Source organism: Schistocerca cancellata, chromosome 7 (genome assembly GCF_023864275.1).
Source record: "Schistocerca cancellata isolate TAMUIC-IGC-003103 chromosome 7, iqSchCanc2.1, whole genome shotgun sequence".
Classification (NCBI taxonomy): domain Eukaryota; kingdom Metazoa; phylum Arthropoda; class Insecta; order Orthoptera; family Acrididae; genus Schistocerca; species Schistocerca cancellata.
The window spans coordinates 62,072,788-62,090,604 of record NC_064632.1 but is presented as its reverse complement, the minus strand read 5'-3'; the positions used below and the strand labels follow the sequence as shown (position 1 = coordinate 62,090,604).

Below are 17,817 nucleotides of genomic sequence, written 5' to 3'. Positions count from 1 at the left end.
TTCCTGTCAGTTAAATTTCACATCTGTAGCACGTCATCTTCGTGGTGTAGCAATTTTAATGGCCATTAGTGTATATTGGTTACATTACTTACTTGGAGTGACGTGAGAGGCAAATAAAAATTACTCATACCAAGACGTAAAAGAGACAACTTTCCTGTGGTGACCAGGAATCGAACCCAGATCAACTGCTCAGCAAGTAACCATGCTGCATTCAAGCTATTCTATACCATAATTTGAAGACGGTAAGTACTTTGTTTTTCTGAGAAGTAAGGCCTTATCAAGTTACTGAAGGGATTTATTCCTGTATTTACTTCTGCAATATACTAGTTATATATTGATCACCTTATTTGTTTTAGAACATGGCATGTATTGAGCAAGAAGTTAAAAGCTGTTGCCTCATACAACAACTTATTTGATGGATTATTCCATTTTGTAGATAAAGACACCAATGTTGAGCAATAAACTAATTACATATTGATCACATTATTTGTTGTAGCATATGGTACGTATTAAACAATAAGTAAAGTTGTTGCCTCATACAACAGCTCTTTTGATGGATTAGTATGACATTTGTAAATAAAGACAACAGTGTCAAATTTAATCTTGACTAAAGTTTGAAACTTACTGCGCCTAAGTTCCATTATTTATTAGCTTGGCCAAAAACAGTAGAACAACAAATAGCAACTGCTATATGAAATACATGACTCACTTTAGTGCACTGCAAGTACTTCTCAATTATTAACAACTGAGTAAAGAAAACATGGTTTGTTGTAAACCATAATGTAAACATTCTTTATTTAATTAAAGAATGTTTAAATTACAACCTACAATGGACCATGTCTTCTTTTACACAGTATTTAGTATCTGTGGACCCACAAAGAAACAATTTTACTAATGAATAAGGAAGCCCTTGTTTTCTATCACAGTTAACAGCATGTAAACTACCCCAGTCACTGTAAATACAATAACTAAACATCTAATTGTTAGCACATAATGCTACTTGTGAGACACCATAGTTAAAATATGGCATAAAAATGGGACTTTACTGGGTTTGTCTACTGACAAGATTTTAGAGTGCTTCAGTTTATGGTATCGGGTAAATATGTAGAAATTACACCAGAGGCGGCCTGATAATTTTATAAACAGTTAACAAAAATTACAATCAAAATTATATAAATACAACAAGTTTTACTCACTCAATCTATGTGCTTCCTCATATTCCAGTTCTCGTTTCTGCTTCTGTTCCTGAAGACGTTCAAACAGTGATCGAGGATCATATTCCTCCTCAGGACACTCTGTGAACACCCATAAGCAAAAAGAGATGAGCATTTATTAATGATGTATCACATCACACATGCCTAGTGATGGGGACAGTACCATGTTAAACCATGTGTTAGAGTGAAACAGATGGTTGTACTCAAAATTCTCAAGATTTTGACACTTACATATGTAAGTCTCCCCAACTAGTTCTAACTCTTGAACAAGTTAAGAATCAGAAAAAAATTTAATTTGATTCTTCAGATTCTCGCGGTATATTTCTTGCTCCAACAGTCCATGGGTGTACTGCTGATCCAAAGTTTCCTTTTTCACGTGCTTCGTCTGGTTTTAATTGATTGCTTATTTTTCTTTGATCTGATAAGTGCCGTTCTCTTTGTTATAGGTGTTTACGTCACTCAAAGCTGAAAATGCATTATTGATACTGTGCCATGCATTGTTTGTCACATTCTGATAATGAGTGTTTACGGCCTGTCGCCGCTCGCGGCATGACTTGCTTTTGTGAGCGCTACCGCCGCTTACAACTTTTTTTAAAAAAAAAAAAAAAAAAAAAGAGAGAGAGAGAAATTGTCTCATTAGCGAAACAATGGCAAGAGACTGCTATTTGTTGTTACTTACACTGCTGCTTTCTTTGATAATGATCAACAAGAGCTAAATAATAGACTGCGTATGATAGAAGATGTTCTTAATGACAGTTTAGCAAAAATTTTTCTCCGTTTGAAAATCTTTGCAGATGCCTCTTTAGTACATTACATTCTGCACAGAGATTAGAGTCATCTTAGATTTAAAAATCTAGTCAATTGCCGTGCTTCATTTCTGAATGAAGGCGCAAGAATAATACGGAATAACCATGACATGATATGTATATTCTTCCGCGTTTGCTGTTGTCTAACTCTAGTTTCGTAGTTTATTAGGCAGACAGGATATAAATGAGATAGCAGCAAACACGAAAGAATACTTGGCAAAATTTTTATATTCATATTATTCTTATGGTGAAGAGAATACTGTATGTGATTCACAATTCAAAAAATTCCTATTAGCAACCATCTCTTCTCACAGGTAGGAAAAAATTCAGAACGTAGAGTTGGCCATGTTGACAAACATCCCAAACAGTCTTGCCAGTCGGATTTTCGTAGTACATTGAAATGCTGCTACATTCGAAATGAACAATACGGAATTTGTATTTACTTCGTTGGATAATGTATGAAAATGCAGTGGTCGAAACTCAGGGCGGAGAATAAAGATCGTCTTCCACCTCTTTTTTAAAAAAAATTATTTACTGACGCAGAGGTTTTGGCATTTATTATTGTGCCAGCAAAACATGCCTGTGTAGAGCTACATACAGGGTGTTACAAAAAGGTACGGCCAAACTTTCAGGAAACATTCCTCAAACACAAATAAAGAAAAGATGTTATGTGGACATATGTCCGGAAACGCTTAATTTCCATGTTAGAGCTCATTTTAGTTTCGTCAGTATGTACTGTACTTCCTCGATTCACCGCCAGTTGGCCCAATGGAAGGAAGGTAATGTTGACTTCGGTGCTTGTGTTGACATGCGACTCATTGCTCTACAGTACTAGCATCAAGCACATCAGTACGTAGCATCAACAGGTTAGTGTTCATCACGAACGTGGTTTTGCAGTTAGTGCAATGTTTACAAATGCGGAGTTGGCAGATGCCCATTTGATGTATGGATTAGCACGGGGCAATAGCCATGGCATGGTACGTTTGTATTGAGACAGATTTCCAGAACGAAGGTGTCCCAACAGCCAGACGTTCGAAGCAATTGATCGGCGTCTTAGGGAGCACGGAACTTCCAGCCTACGACTTGCGACTGGGGAAGACCTAGAACGACGAGGACACCTGCAATGGACGAGGCAATTCTTCGTGCAGTTGACGATAACCCTAATGTCAGCGTCAGAGAAGTTGCTGCTGTACAAGGTAACGTTGACCACGTCACTGTATGGAGAGTGCTACAGGAGAACCAGTTGTTTCCGTACCATGTACAGTGTGTGCAGGCACTATCAGCAGCTGATTGGCGTCCACGGGTACACTTCTGCGAATGGTTCACCCAACAATGTGTCTATCCTCATTTCAGTGCAAATGTTCTCTTTACGGATGAGGCTTCATTCCAACGTGATCAAATTGTAAATTTTCACAATCAACATGTGTGGGCTGACGAGAATCCACATGCAATTGTGCAATCACGTCATCAACCCAGATTTTCTGTGAACGTTGGGGCAGGCATTGTTGGTGATGTCTTGATTGGGCCCCATGTTCTTCCACCTATGCTCAATGGAGCACGTTATCATGATTTCATACGGGATACTCTACATGTGTCTTTACAAGTACGACACAACATGTGGTTCATGCACAATGGAGCTCCTGCACATTTCAGTCGAAGTGTTCGTATGCTTCTCAACAACAGATTCGGTGCCCGATGGACTGGTAGAGGCGGACCAATTCCATGGCCTCCATGCTCTCCTGACCTCAACCCTCTTGACTTTCATTTATGGGGGCATTTGAAAGCTCTTGTCTACGCAACCCCGGTACCAAATGTAGAGACTCTTCATGCTCGTATTGTGGATGGCTGTGATACAATACGCCATTCTCCAGGGCTGCATCAACGCATCAGGGATTCCATGCGACGGAGGGTGGATGCATGTATCCTTACTAACGGAGGACATTTTGAACATTTCCTGTAACAAAGTGTTTGAAGTCACACTGGTATGTTCTGTTGCTGTGTGTTTCCATTCCATGATTAATGTGATTTGAAGAGAAGTAATAAAATGAGGTCTAACATGGAAAGTAAGCGTTTCCGGACACATGTCCACATAACATACTTTATTTCTTTGTGTGTGAGGAATGTTTCCTGAAAGTTTGGCCGTATCTTTTTGTAACACCCTGTATATTCGGCGGCTGAAGTTAGTTGTGACGGCACCTACCAACATTTTTCAGAACTTCCGCTTATTTTGCACTCGATTCTAAGCTGCGGGCAGTTTTTTGGATTACAAAAACCGGAAAAAGAGTGCGGCTTAGATTCGAGTAAATACGGTACTCGGAATGGCAGATCAGATGCGCTCTCCGCCCCACCTCTACAGTGGAGACGGAAGAAGTCACGGTGGAAGAGATAGCCACTGCCTATATACAGTACACTGGCGCACTATCGAGGACAATAGGACGAATATTGAGGAAACACTGAGTAGGAACTGTCTTTTGACCACCTAATAAAACAAGAGCATTATTCCGAAATGACAAAGACGATATCGGTTTGCAGAAGGCCAGCAATACCAGATTCCATGTCAGTGTCGGAAGACTTATAATGAACAGACAGTGCGCACCATCGAAGATCATTGCCGAGAACATCAGAGGCACACTCGACTTAAGTACCCCAACACGTAGGCGGTCGCAGAGCACTGCTTCTCCAAAAATCATGAAATGGACTACCAACATACCAGGGTCTTGGCACAGACATCTAAATACTGGGACAGCGTCATTGGAGAGTCTATCGAAATTCGTATCAGGAACGGACTCATCAACCGAGACTGCGGCTATAACCTCAACAAGACATGGTAACCAGCACTGAGTCTAATTAAAACGACGCTCATCAAACAAAACGAACGGGCGACCAAGGCGGACAAGGCAATTACACCGACGCCACCACAGAGGCCGACGCAAGACTCTCAGCGACTGTCGATGCGCGGCCACGGGCACGGATCGCAGAGAGAACGCCTCACAGGGGGAGAGGGTTTAAGACAGCCGCCCGCCCTCAGGAGTTCAGTTCATCAGCACACCTGACGATGGCGACATGTCTGATTGTCGAAATATTGTGCTCGTTGGACACTATGGACTGGCAGTACACTCATGGACTGTTCGAGCAATAAATTTAATTACTTACTGTATGTATTCTCTTCTTCCCAATATCTATTACAAAGGAATAAAATTACACAAACACACTACGCATCACCCAAATGCTCTGTTGTTATTCCAGTCACATGCTTTGCATCATTGAGTTATATTAGCAAAAGTGTTGTGCAGCAATGCAAGAATTAAACTTTGTCATATAACTCCATATTAATTTGGAAATTTGGGAAAGTAGTACAATCTCACGAATACATTCTAAAAATTTTGGCACGTAGACTCATTAAGTATGCTATTATATTGTGAAAACTTTCTCTTGCACGCAAACAGTTTGCTATTTAATTCAATAAAAATACTAGGTGAAAAACCTGACATTACCCGGATATTTATTTATAGCTATGCCCGAGACTTTGTAAGCCTGGAATTTTATTTTTGAATGATAAGGCTTCTTTGTAGACAAAATTTGAAATAGTATGATTGGGCTTATTTGCTTTACTAACGCTGAAAAGAGCCACATATAGCCAGCCATGTGAAAAGCAACTGACACTAAGCTCCATGCCTGCAACATGCAATGTCTGGTCTTCTGCTTTGTTTATCATAACAAACTTGCCAGGAGTTTTATATAATCAAAGTGAAATGGGAAACTGTTAGAAATAATCAGGCTTTGGGATGCAAAAACTTGCTCACTTGTACTGCTTCCCATCAAAATTTCTGGTTCTACAATGTTATACTTCAGAGAAGTAACTATCAGCCTCATGCCATTACGCAGTTTCAGTGGGCTTAAACTTCACAACAGAATAATCAGGATGTCATTTTTCAAATTAATTCTGTTTAATGGAATGCCATGTGCAGTAAAAGAATTTAAAAATTTGGCTGGATAATTGATATGTGGTCTTGCTTGGTAACTCTGTTAATAGAGATACACTCTACATTTTCTCCTTCAACATTAGTAAGTATGTCCGAGTTAATTCTTGCAACTTGATCATTTCGAAGTGTCAATATAGGCCTTTCACAAAGCCAAGAGTTTTTATGAGTTGTTAATTGTATCTGCTATATTAAGTCTGGTCTCTCCCTCTTACTGTAAAATTCTCATGATCTTAATGCGTGCATTCACAATTCTCCCTAGCTAATTCTAAACACCGTTGGTGCTCGTCATTGATCTGAAAAAGTCCAGCAATATTGCAACGATCTTAATGATTACTTAAGTGCTCTCATGCTGCATAAACATTTCTGAGACATAAGATAATGAATGGTGCTCACAACCTGTCTCAGTTACACTATCCATTCGTCACTGCTTTCAAGGGACCATGAAGCAGCTATGCCAAAATGCTGAGAACTTAAAAAGGATTCTCTTTTGGTGAAACTTTCTGAAGTACGAGACATTATATGGTGCTCATGGTCGGCGCTCAGTCAGGACTCTCTTTCAATAAAAGTTTCTGAGACACGAGACAATATGTGACAGTGAGGAACAGTGCTTAGTTACACTTCTCATTTTGTTTTGCTTTCAAAAGATTGAGAAAGATTTGTGTGGACACGGTAAGAACTTCGGCAGTTCTCTCTCTTGAGTAAGGGTTTGTAAGCAGTGAGATAATGTGTGACATTCTCTCTCAGAGTTATGTCATGCCTTACTTGCAGAAGGAGTTTCCAAAGAGTGTGTTAAAGCCTGATGTTCTTGAGTTGCAGTAAGTTTCATCTCATTATCTTAACTAGATTCTTAAGATCTGCATAGTTCTCTGCCTTTTAACGGTTCCAGTGTGTTGAGAAAGATTCCACAGTTTTTGAGGCATTTTTATGATACATAAAACAAAAGAAAGTATCCAAATCTCAACGAAAACTCAATATATTTCCTAATCAGAAGTCAAATATACAGACAATGCTGCGCGCGATCTACCAACACTGCTTTTCCACTTGCGTACTCTGGTGTGTTCATCCCTTCCAGATAATCAGTCCAAGTTTCTACATCTACATTCATTCATACTCCGCAAGCCACCTGACGGTGTGTGGCGGAGGGTACCTTGAGTACCTCTATCGGTTCTCCCTTCTATTCCAGTCTCGTATTGTTCGTGGAAAGGATTGTCAGTATGCCTCTGTGTGGGCTCTAATCTCTTTGATTTTATCCTCATGGTCTCTTCACGAGATATACGTAGGAGGGAGCAATATACTGCTTGACTCTTCGGTGAAGGTATGTTCTCGAAACTTCAAAAAAAGCCCGTACCGAGCTACTGAGCGTCTCTCCTGCAGAGCCTTCCACTGGAGTTTATCTATCATCTCCGTAACACTTTCGCGATTATTAAATGATCCTGTAACGAAGCACGCTGCTCTCCGTTGGATCTTCTCTCTCTCTTCTATCAACCCTATCTGGAACGGATCCCACACTGCTGAGCAGTATTTGGGCAGCGGGCCAACAAGCGTATAAAAAAAACGTACTTCCTTTGTTTTCGGATTGCATTTCCTTAGGATTCTTCCAATGAATCTCAGTCTGGCATCTGCTTTACCAACAATCAACTTTATATGATCATTCCATTTTAAATCACTCCTAATGCGTACTCCCAGATAATTTATGGCAATAACTGCTTCCAGTTGCTGACCTGCTATATTGTAGCTAAATGATAAGGGATCTTCCTTCCTATGGATTCGCAGCACTTTACACTTGTCTACATTGAGATTCAATTGCCATTCCCTGCACCACGCGTCAATTCGCTGCAGATCCTCCTGCATTTCAGTACAATTTTCCATTGTTACAACCTCTTGATATACCACAGCATCATCCGCAAAAAGCCTTAGTGAACTTCCGATGTCATCCACAACGTCATTTATGTATATTGTGAATAGCAATGGTCCTACGACACTCCCCTGCGGCACACCTGAAATCACTCTTAGTTTGGAAGACTTCTCTCCATTGAGAATGACATCCTGCGTTCTGTTATCTAGGAACTCTTCAATCCAATAACACAATTGGTCTGATAGTCCATATGCTCTTACTTTGTTCATTAAACGACTGTGGGGAACTGTATCGAACGCCTTGAGGAAGTCAAGAAACACGGCATCTACCTGTGAACCCGTGTCTATGGCCCTCTGAGTCTCGTGGACGAATAGCGCAAGCTGGGTTTCAAACGACCGTCTTTTTCGAAACACATGCTAATTCCTACAGAGTAGATTTCTAGTCTCCAGAAAAGTCATTATACTCGAACATAATACGTATTCCAAAATTCTACAACTGATCGACGTTAGAGATATAGGTCTATAGATCTGCACATCTGTTCGATGTCCCTTCTTGAAAATGGGGATGACCTGTGTCCGTTTCCAGTCCTTTGTAACGCTACACTCTTCTAGAGACCTACGGTACACCGATTGCAAGAAGGGGGGCAAGTTCCTTCGCGTACTCTGTGTAAAATCGAACTGGTATCCCATCAGGTCCAGCGGCCTTTCCTCTTTTGAGCGATTTTAATTGTTTCTCTATCCCTCTGTCGTCTATTTCAATATCTACCATTTCGTCACCTGTGCGACAATCTAGAGAAGCAACTACAGTGCAGTCTTCCTCTGTGAAACAGCTTTGGAAAAAGACATTCAGTATTTCGGCCTTTAGTCTGTCATCCTCTGTTTCAGTACCATTTTGGTCACAGAGTGTCTGGACATTTTGTTTTGATGCACCTACCGCTTTCACATAAGACCAAAATTTCTTAGGATTTTCTGCCAAGTCAGTACATAGAACTTTACTTTCGAATTCATTGAACACCTCTCGCATAGCCCTTCTCACACTACATTTCGCTTCACGTAATTTTTGTTTGTCCGCAAGGCTTTGGCTATGTTTATGTTTGCTGTGAAGTTCCCTTTGCTTCCACAGCAGTTTTCTAACTCTTGCTTGGCACATACTCATCTAGCGCATATTGTCTACATCTACATCTACATCTACATTTATACTCCGCAAGCCACCCAACGGTGTGTGGCGGAGGGCACTTTACGTGCCACTGTCATTACCTCCCTTTCCTGTTCCAGTCGCGTATGGTTCGCGGGGAAGAACAACTGTCTGAAAGCCTCCGTGCGTGCTCTAATCTCTCTAATTTTACATTCGTGATCTCCTCGGGAGGTATAAGTAGGGGGAAGCAATATATTCGTTACCTCATCCAGAAACGCACCCTCTCGAAACCTGGCGAGCAAGATATACCGCGATGCAGAGCGCCTCTCTTGCAGAGTCTGCCACTTGAGTTTGTTAAACATCTCCGTAATGCTATCACGGTTACCAAATAACCCTGTGACGAAACGCGCCGCTCTTCTTTGGATTTTCTCTATCTCCTCCGTCAACCCGATCTGGTACGGATCCCACACTGATGAGCAATACTCAAGTATAGGTCGAACGAGTGTTTTGTAAGCCACCTCCTTTGTTGATGGACTACATTTTCTAAGGACTCTCCCAATGAATCTCAACCTGGTACCCGCCTTACCAACAATTAATTTTATATGGTCATTCCACTTCAAATCGTTCCGCACGCATACTCCCAGATATTTTACAGAAGTAACTGCTACCAGTGTTTGTTCCGCTAGCATATAATCATACAGTAAAGAATCCTTCTTTCTATGTATTCGCAATACATTACATTTGTCTATGTTAAGGGTCAGTTGCCACTCCCTGCACCAAGTGCCTATCCGCTGCAGGTCTTCCTGCATTTTGCTACGATTTTCTAATGCTGCAACTTCTCTGTATACTACAGCATCATCCGCGAAAAGCCGCATGGAACTTCCGGCACTATCTACTAGGTCATTTATATATATTGTGAAAAGCAATGGTCCCATAACACTCCCCTGTGGCACGCCAGAGGTTACTTTAACGTCTGTAGACGTCTCTCCATTGAGAACAACATACTGTGTTCTGTTTGCTAAAAACTCTTCAATCCAGCCACACAACTGGTCTGATATTCCGTAGGCTCTTACTTCGTTTATCAGGCGACAGTGCGGAACTGTATCGAACACCTTCCGGAAGTCAAGAAAAATAGCATCTACCTGGGAGCCTGTATCTAATATTTTCTGGGTCTCATGAACAAATAGAGCAAGTTGGGTCTCACACGATCGCTGTTTCCGGAATCCTTGTTGATTCCTACATAGTAGATTCTGGGTTTCCAAAAACGACATGATACTCGAGCAAAAAACATGTTCTAAAATTCTACAACAGACCGACGTCAGAGATATAGGTCTATAGTTTTGCGCATCTGCTCGATGACCCTTCTTGAGGACTGGGACTACCTGTGCTCTTTTCCAATCATTTGGAACCTTCCGTTCCTCTAGAGACTTGCGGTACACGGCTGTTAGAAGGGGGGCAAGTTCTTTCGCGTACTTTGTGTAGAATCGAATTGGTATCCCGTCAGGTCCAGTGGACTTTCCTCTGTTGAGTGATTCCAGTTGCTTTTCTATTCCTTGGACACTTATTTCGATGTCAGCCATTTTTTCGTTTGTGCGAGTATTTAGAGAAGGAACTGCAGTGCGGTCTTCCTCTGTGAAACAGCTTTGGAAAAAGTTGTTTAGTATTTCAGCTTTACGCGTGTCATCCTCTGTTTCAATGCCATCATCATCCCGGAGTGTCTGGATATGCTGTTTCGAGCCACTTACTGATTTAACGTAAGACCAGAACTTCCTAGGATTTTCTGTCAAGTCGGTACATAGAATTTTACTTTCGAATTCAATGAACGCTTCACGCATAGCCCTCCTTATGCTAACTTTGACATCGTTTAGCTTCTGTTTGTCTGAGAGGTTTGGCTTCATTTACACTTGGAGTGAAGCTCTCTTTGCTTTCGCAGTAGTTTCCTAACTTTGTTGTTGTACCACGGTGGGTTTTTCCCGTCCCTCACAGTTTTACTCGGCACGTACCTGTCTAAAACGCATTTTACGATTGCCTTGAACTTTTTCCATAAACACTCAACATTGTCAGTGTCGGAACAGAAATTTTCATTTTGATCTGTTAGGTAGTCTGAAATCTGCCTTCTATTACTCTTGCTAAACAGATAAACCTTCCTCCTTTTTTTTATATTCCTATTAACTTCCATATTCAGGGATGCTGCAACGGCCTTATGATCACTGATTCCCCGTTCTGAGCTTACAGAGTCGAAAAGTTCGGGTCTGTTTGTTATCAGTAGGTCCAAGATGTTATCTCCACGAGTCGGTTCTCTGTTTAATTGCTCGAGGTAATTTTCGGATAGTGCAATCAGTGTAATGTCACTCGATGCTCTGTCCCTACCACCCGTCCTAAACATCTGAGTGTCCCAGTCTATATCTGGTAAATTGAAATCTCTACCTAAGACTATAACATGCAGAGAAAATTTATGTGAAACGTATTCCAAATTTTCTCTCAGTTTTTCTGCCACTAATGCTGCTGAGTCGGGAGGTCGGTAAAAGGAGCCAACTATTAACCTAGCTCGGTTGTTGAGTGTAACCTCCACCCATAATAATTCACAGGAACTATCCACTTCTACTTCACTACAGTACAATCTACTACTAACAGCGACGAACACTCCACCACCGGTTGCATGCAATCTATCCTTTCTAAACACCGTCTGTACCTTTGTAAAAATTTCGGCTGAATTTATCTCTGGCTTCAGCCAGCTTTCTGTACCTATAACGATTTCAGCTTCGGTGCTTTCTATCAGCGCTTGAAGTTCCGGTACTTTACCAACGCAGCTTCGACAGTTTACAATTACAATACTGATTGCTGCTTGGTCCCCGCATGTCCTGACTTTGCCCCGCACCCGTTGAGGTTGTTGCCCTTTCTATACTTGCCCAAGGCCATCTAACCTAAAAAACCGCCCAGCCCACGCCACACAACCCCTGCTACCCGTGTAGCCGCTCGTTGCATGTAGTGGACTCCTGACCTATCCAGCGGAACCCGAAACCCCACCACCCTATGGCGCAAGTCGAGGAATCTGCAGCCCACACGGTCGCAGAACCGTCTCAGCCTGTGATTCAGACCCTCCACTCAGCTCTGTACCAAATGTCTGCAGTCAGTCCTGTCCACGATGCTGCAGATGGTGAGCTCTGCTTTTATCCCACTAGCAAGACTGGCAGTCTTCACCAAATCAGATAGCCGCCGGAAGCCAGAGAGGATTTTCTCCGATCCATAGCGACACACATCATTGGTGCCGACATGAGCGACCACCTGCAGATGGGTGCACCCTGTACCCTTCATGGCATCTGGAAGGACCCTTTCCACATCTGGAATGACTCCCCCCGGTATGCACACGGAGTGCACATGGGTTTTCTTCCCCTCTCTTGCTGCCATATCCCTAAGGGGCCCCATTATGCGCCTGACGTTGGAGCTCCCAACTACCAGTAAGCCCACCCTCTGCGACCGCCCGGATCTTGCAGACTGAGGGGCAACCTCTGGAACAGGACAAGCAGCCATGTCAGGCCGAAGATCAGTATCAGCCTGAGACAGAGCCTGAAACCGGTTCGTCAGACAAACTGGAGAGGCCTTCCGTTCAACCCTCCGGAATGTCTTTCGCCCCCTGCCACACCCTGAGACGACCTCCCACTGTACCACAGGTGAGGGATCAGCCTCAATGCCGGCAGTATCCCAGGCAACCACAGTCTTAGTACGATCGGGGGATGCGTGGGATGAGCTGGCCGTCCCCGACAAACGACGGTTTTGAACTTTGTCCACTGATCCTCAACACTATCTGTACTTGAGACAAAACTTTTGTGTTGAGCCGTCAGGTACTCTGAAATCTGCTTTTTGTACTTTTGCTAAACAGAAAAATCTTCCGACGTTTTTAAATATTTCTATTTATGGCTGAAATCATTGATGCAGTAACCGCTTTATGATCACTGATTCCCTGTTCTGCGTTAACTGTTTCAAATAGTTTGGGTCTGTTTGTCACCAGAAGGTCTAATATGTTATCGCCACGAGTCGGTTCTCTGTTTTAACTGCTCAAGGTAGTTTTCAGATAAAGCACTTAAAAAAATTTCACTAGATTATTTGTCCCTGCCACCCGTTATGAACGTTTGAGTCTCCCAGTCTATATCTGGCAAATTAAAATCTCCACCCAGAACTATAATATGGTGGGGAAATCTACTCCAAATATTTTCCAAATTATCCACAACAGCTGCTGAGCCAGGGGGCCTATAGAGACATCCAATTACCATATCTGAGCCTGCTTTAACCGTGACCTCCACCCAAATTATTTCACATTTCAGATCTACGTCAATTTCCTTCGATACTATTGCACTACTTATCACTATAAACACGCCTCCCCCTTCACTGTCCAGCCTGCCTCCGCGGTGTACATTCCAATCTGAGTTTAGGATTTCATTACTGTTTACGTCTGGTTTCAGCCAACTTTCTGCCCCTAGTGCAATATGGGCATTGTGACCGTTTATTAATGAGAGCAGTTCTGGGACCTTTCTATAGACGCTCCTGCAATTTACTATTAGCACATTAATATTGTTATTCCCTGTTGCATTTTGCCGACTCCTACCTTGCCGCGTCTCAGGAGGCGTCTTGTAGGGCCTAGGGAGGGAATCCTCTAACCTAAAAAACCCACATGTGCACTCCACATGTACTCTGCTACCCTTGTAGCCACTTCCTGCGTGTAGTGCACGCCTGACCTATTCAGGAGGACCCTCCATTTCTCCACCCGATAGCGGAGGTCGAGAAATTTGCACCCCAGATCTCCGCAGAATTGTCTGAGCCTCTGGTTTAAGCCTTCTACTCACCTCCAAACCAGAGGACCGTGATTGGTTCTGGGAACGATACTACAAATAGTTAGCTCAGAATCAACCCCGCGAGCGAGGCTTTCCGCCTTCACCAACTCCGCCAACCGCCCGTACGAACTGAGGATGACCTCTGAACCCAGACGGCAGGAGGCATTGGTGCTGACATGAGCAAAAATTTGCAGTCGGGTGCACCCAGTGCTCTCTATCGCCGCTGGCAGGGCCTCCTCCACATCTCGGATGAGATCCCCCAGCAAGCAGACAGAGTGAACACTGGCCTTCTTCCCCGACCTTTCCGCTATTTCCCTAAGGGGCTCCATCACCCGCCTAACGTTGGAGCTCCCAATAACTAATAAACCCCTCCCCCCGTGTGCCTGCTCAGACCTTGCTGAAGAAGCAGCCACATGTCCACTCACAGGCAGAGCGGGTGATGCCAACGGCCAGCCTTCACATTGACCCTCCGCCTCGTGCACCGCGAACGCCGCTGAACCCGCCACTCATCTTGGGGAGAGGATGGCCCAACCGCGTCCGGTACCCGCGAAGATGTCTCAACAGCAGGGACAGTGGGTGAAGCATGTAACACCTGGGGTGTACCATGCGACGCACCAGACTCCCCACTGCCGCTACACTTCGAGGCAGCAGCCTGTAGATGGCTGACCGTGGCCATCAACACGCTCAGCTGTTCGCGAACAGTGGCCAGCTCCTCCTGCGTTCGTACACAGCAGTCACACATCCTATCCACCCTAAGAAATCAATTTACTGTAGAGAGTTAATCAACTTTTAACTAGACTGCTAATTCACTAAAGGCGGCTGATAGTTGACTAAACTGTGGTTACTAGACACTTCTTGTAGAAAACAATGAAAAATGAAAATAGCACTACCTGTCTCTGGACTGTATTGAAAACAAACACTAGCACTACTGGCACTATGGTTGACTAAAGGGACTCTCTGACTGTATTCAAAACAAACACGAAATCTATGGACCACTATTACTCGCACTCGACAATTAAAGCTTCCTAAACAAAACAAAAACACATGGAAGAAGAAGTGACAAGTAAGAAAAATACAGTTAATACTTAAATTAACGTAGCTCGCTGTACAGCAGAGGTGACGCAGATGGCAGCTATGTACAGCCATCACATGATTTTTGAGAGCACCATCAGTGAACTTATTTTTTTGTAGTGTTTTACAAAAATGGAACAGCTGAATTTAGTGCAATGTTTTGCCATCAAGTCTAACACAAAACTCGGAGAATCTGCAAATGTGACCTTTGAGAAGTTGAAGCATGCCTAGGGGGAAAACCCCTTATCAAGAGTACAAGGTTATCGCTGGCACAGCTCATTTTAGGAAGGTCAACAATACGTTGAGTATGAACCTAACTCAGGAAGACCTCCAAATTCAAAAACCAACGAGAACATTGAACATGTGTGTGTGCTCTTGTGAGATCAGAACGACATTTAACAGTAAGGATGATGGGTGACCTGTTAAACTTAAACACTTGCACCGTAAATAAAATTTAGACCAAAGTATTGCACATGGGACTGGTTTGTGCCAAAAAGAACCTCACAGCTTGGCAGAAGGCTTATCAAAGAACCATGTGCGCTGATCTTCTTGAGAGGACTGCCGATGAGCACGAGTGGTTTAGTCATGTGATCCTGGATTTTCAAACACACTCCTGAGGTAAAGGGACAAAATGAGGAATGGCACACCAACGCACCTCCTCGTCCAAAAAAGCTGGAATGAGCAAATCAAAGATCAAACCAACGCTGAATTGGTTTTTTGACAGTAAGGGTATTGTTCTTAAGGAATTTGTTCCTACAGGACAAACTGTCAGCCACATATTTTATAAAGATATCCTTAAAAGGCTCAAGAAAAGGGTGAATCAAATGAGACTGGACATTGCTTGCAATTCGATGCTGCACAATGACAACACTTCAAGTCACATGGCCACTTGCCTCTCAGAATTTTTGACCTCAACAGGCATTCCTGTATTCCACAGCCCTTCCCTATTCACCTCATCTGAGTCCCCGTGACTTTTCTTTTCCCAAAATTGAAAAATATCTTAAAAGGACGTTGTCTCTGAAGCTTTTCAGTGCTGCTACCAAAACTGGGGACAACAACTCCGTTGGTGTATAGCTGCCAAAGGGAACTATTTTGAAGGAGACAATGTTATTAGTTGAAAAAAATAAATACTTGATAGATAAAAATGTCAGTCTCATTACTTCTCGCACACACCTCATAAATAAAATCCATTGAAAGAAGCAAAGCAAATTCATTAAGTTTTTAGAACACAAAGTAAATCAGTAAATCCATATAACCTAGCTAAATAAATTCATTGTTAGTTTTATTTCATGAAGATAAGATTGCGGCACTTCATTCTGTCACTGATGTAAACTTTCGAAACTACTTTGATCCCTGTGGTAAAAAAAAAAAACACACCAAAGCTAACAGCCCCATCTATTGGTTCTTTGGTGTACTATGAAACTAACAACACTATCTACTGGTTCTTTGGAGTATTGTGCGATGATGATCATGTCACTGAGGTAAGCATCGGAACTACTAAGTTGAACAGACTCCTAAAACATTAAACTGAGATATCCTTTTCTTTCTGTGATCCAATTTTGATTAAATAAAGGATGTATGTTGTCCCAAGCTAAGCTCAAGGTACCAGTGAAAACCTCACGAAAAATTGTCCAGTAGTTTTGGATATTAGCATGTTCAGACAGACAGACAAAGTTTTTAAAAACTTTCTACATCACCTGCAATCAGTTTTTGGCAAATATTTTCAATGTATAGGTACAGACATTGTGGTTTTATAGTTTTATTATTAGTATAGATAGAAACCTAAAAGTATATATGTAAATGGTATTGGAATCCTACATAATTATATCAAAATAATCTGTATCAGTGAATCCTGGATGGAGTACAAACAATGGGACATTTAAGACAACAAAACCCCCTCTCTCCCTGTTGCTTTGGACGGGTAGTCTGGCTCATGCCCACAATGCCACTAATATATGAACACACCACAATTTGGTCTTCAGGCTGTAAAATAATTTATCGTGCCCAACCTAAAGTCTTGAACCTTCCACAAAAATCCTGTTTCATTTGTTTTGTTTGTTTGTTTGGTTGGTGGGGCGCTCAACTGTGTTTCATTTGTAACTGGTGCATTTATTTTATAAATATCTGTTATTAAGGTGAGTGCAAGGATACAACACATACTTGTCAATGTTGCATCTCTTCAAACCCAGCAGTGCTACGACGATAAGAACATGCAAAAAAAGAAAGAAATCAATCAAGCAAGCAAGCAAATGTCTACATCAACATGACTTTCATCTGCCCAGATACATCTGAGGTGACACCACATGGCACTGGACATGTTAAAGTGAATCAGTCATTACTGCTTGGGCTCTTTGGTCACACAAGTGCTGAAAGAAATGGAACAACTACAATAGATACAGAAAACAGTACATGGAAAGGAAATAAGGTGATGGAAAGTGCCCCCCCCCCCACAAAATAGAATTGTTTGCAATCAAGTGTATTTCACAGAAGTCAACAAACTCTCAAGACAAAAAAACAAAAATGCGACCTGAGGAAAATCACCTCTTTAGGGACTGTCACAAGGTCAGGTAATCTATCACATACCACAATTAAACACTTCTACAAAAAATTGTTAAGACTTCCGACATTCACATATTTGTTCTAAGAAAAACACTCGAAAAAAGGTCACATGGTCGCATTACATAATTATCCATAAAAAGTTCATTAACAATGAGTTACGAACTCTCCCCATTTCCTAAAGCTCCCGTCCGTTTCCTTCACTCATCTTCCTTCCCCTTCAACCTATCAGCCAGGAGGAGGAACCAATGGCTCCGAAAGCTTTCAAATTTAAATACCTTTATATGTGTGTTCTCCTGCTCCCACTTGGTGACTAGACTTTTTATCTATCCTATTACATTGTATTTTCAGAATTTTCATGGGAGGGAG

The 17,817-nt window shown here is 42.2% G+C and overlaps 1 protein-coding gene across 5 annotated transcripts in view; it reads right to left on the bottom strand.

Moving 5' to 3' along the window:
* Window positions 1-17,817, bottom strand: part of LOC126092568 (PSME3-interacting protein) — a 138,500-nt gene that overhangs the window by 94,467 nt on the left and 26,216 nt on the right. For all 5 annotated transcript variants that reach the window (XR_007521359.1, XR_007521360.1, XM_049908245.1 and 2 more), the window contains exon 3: window positions 1,197-1,295. Coding sequence is in view for 3 of the 5 variants with exons in the window: in XM_049908245.1 (XP_049764202.1) it covers window positions 1,197-1,295 (99 nt within the window). In the remaining 2 variants the exon portion in view is untranslated. The remainder of the gene's footprint in view (window positions 1-1,196; window positions 1,296-17,817) is intronic.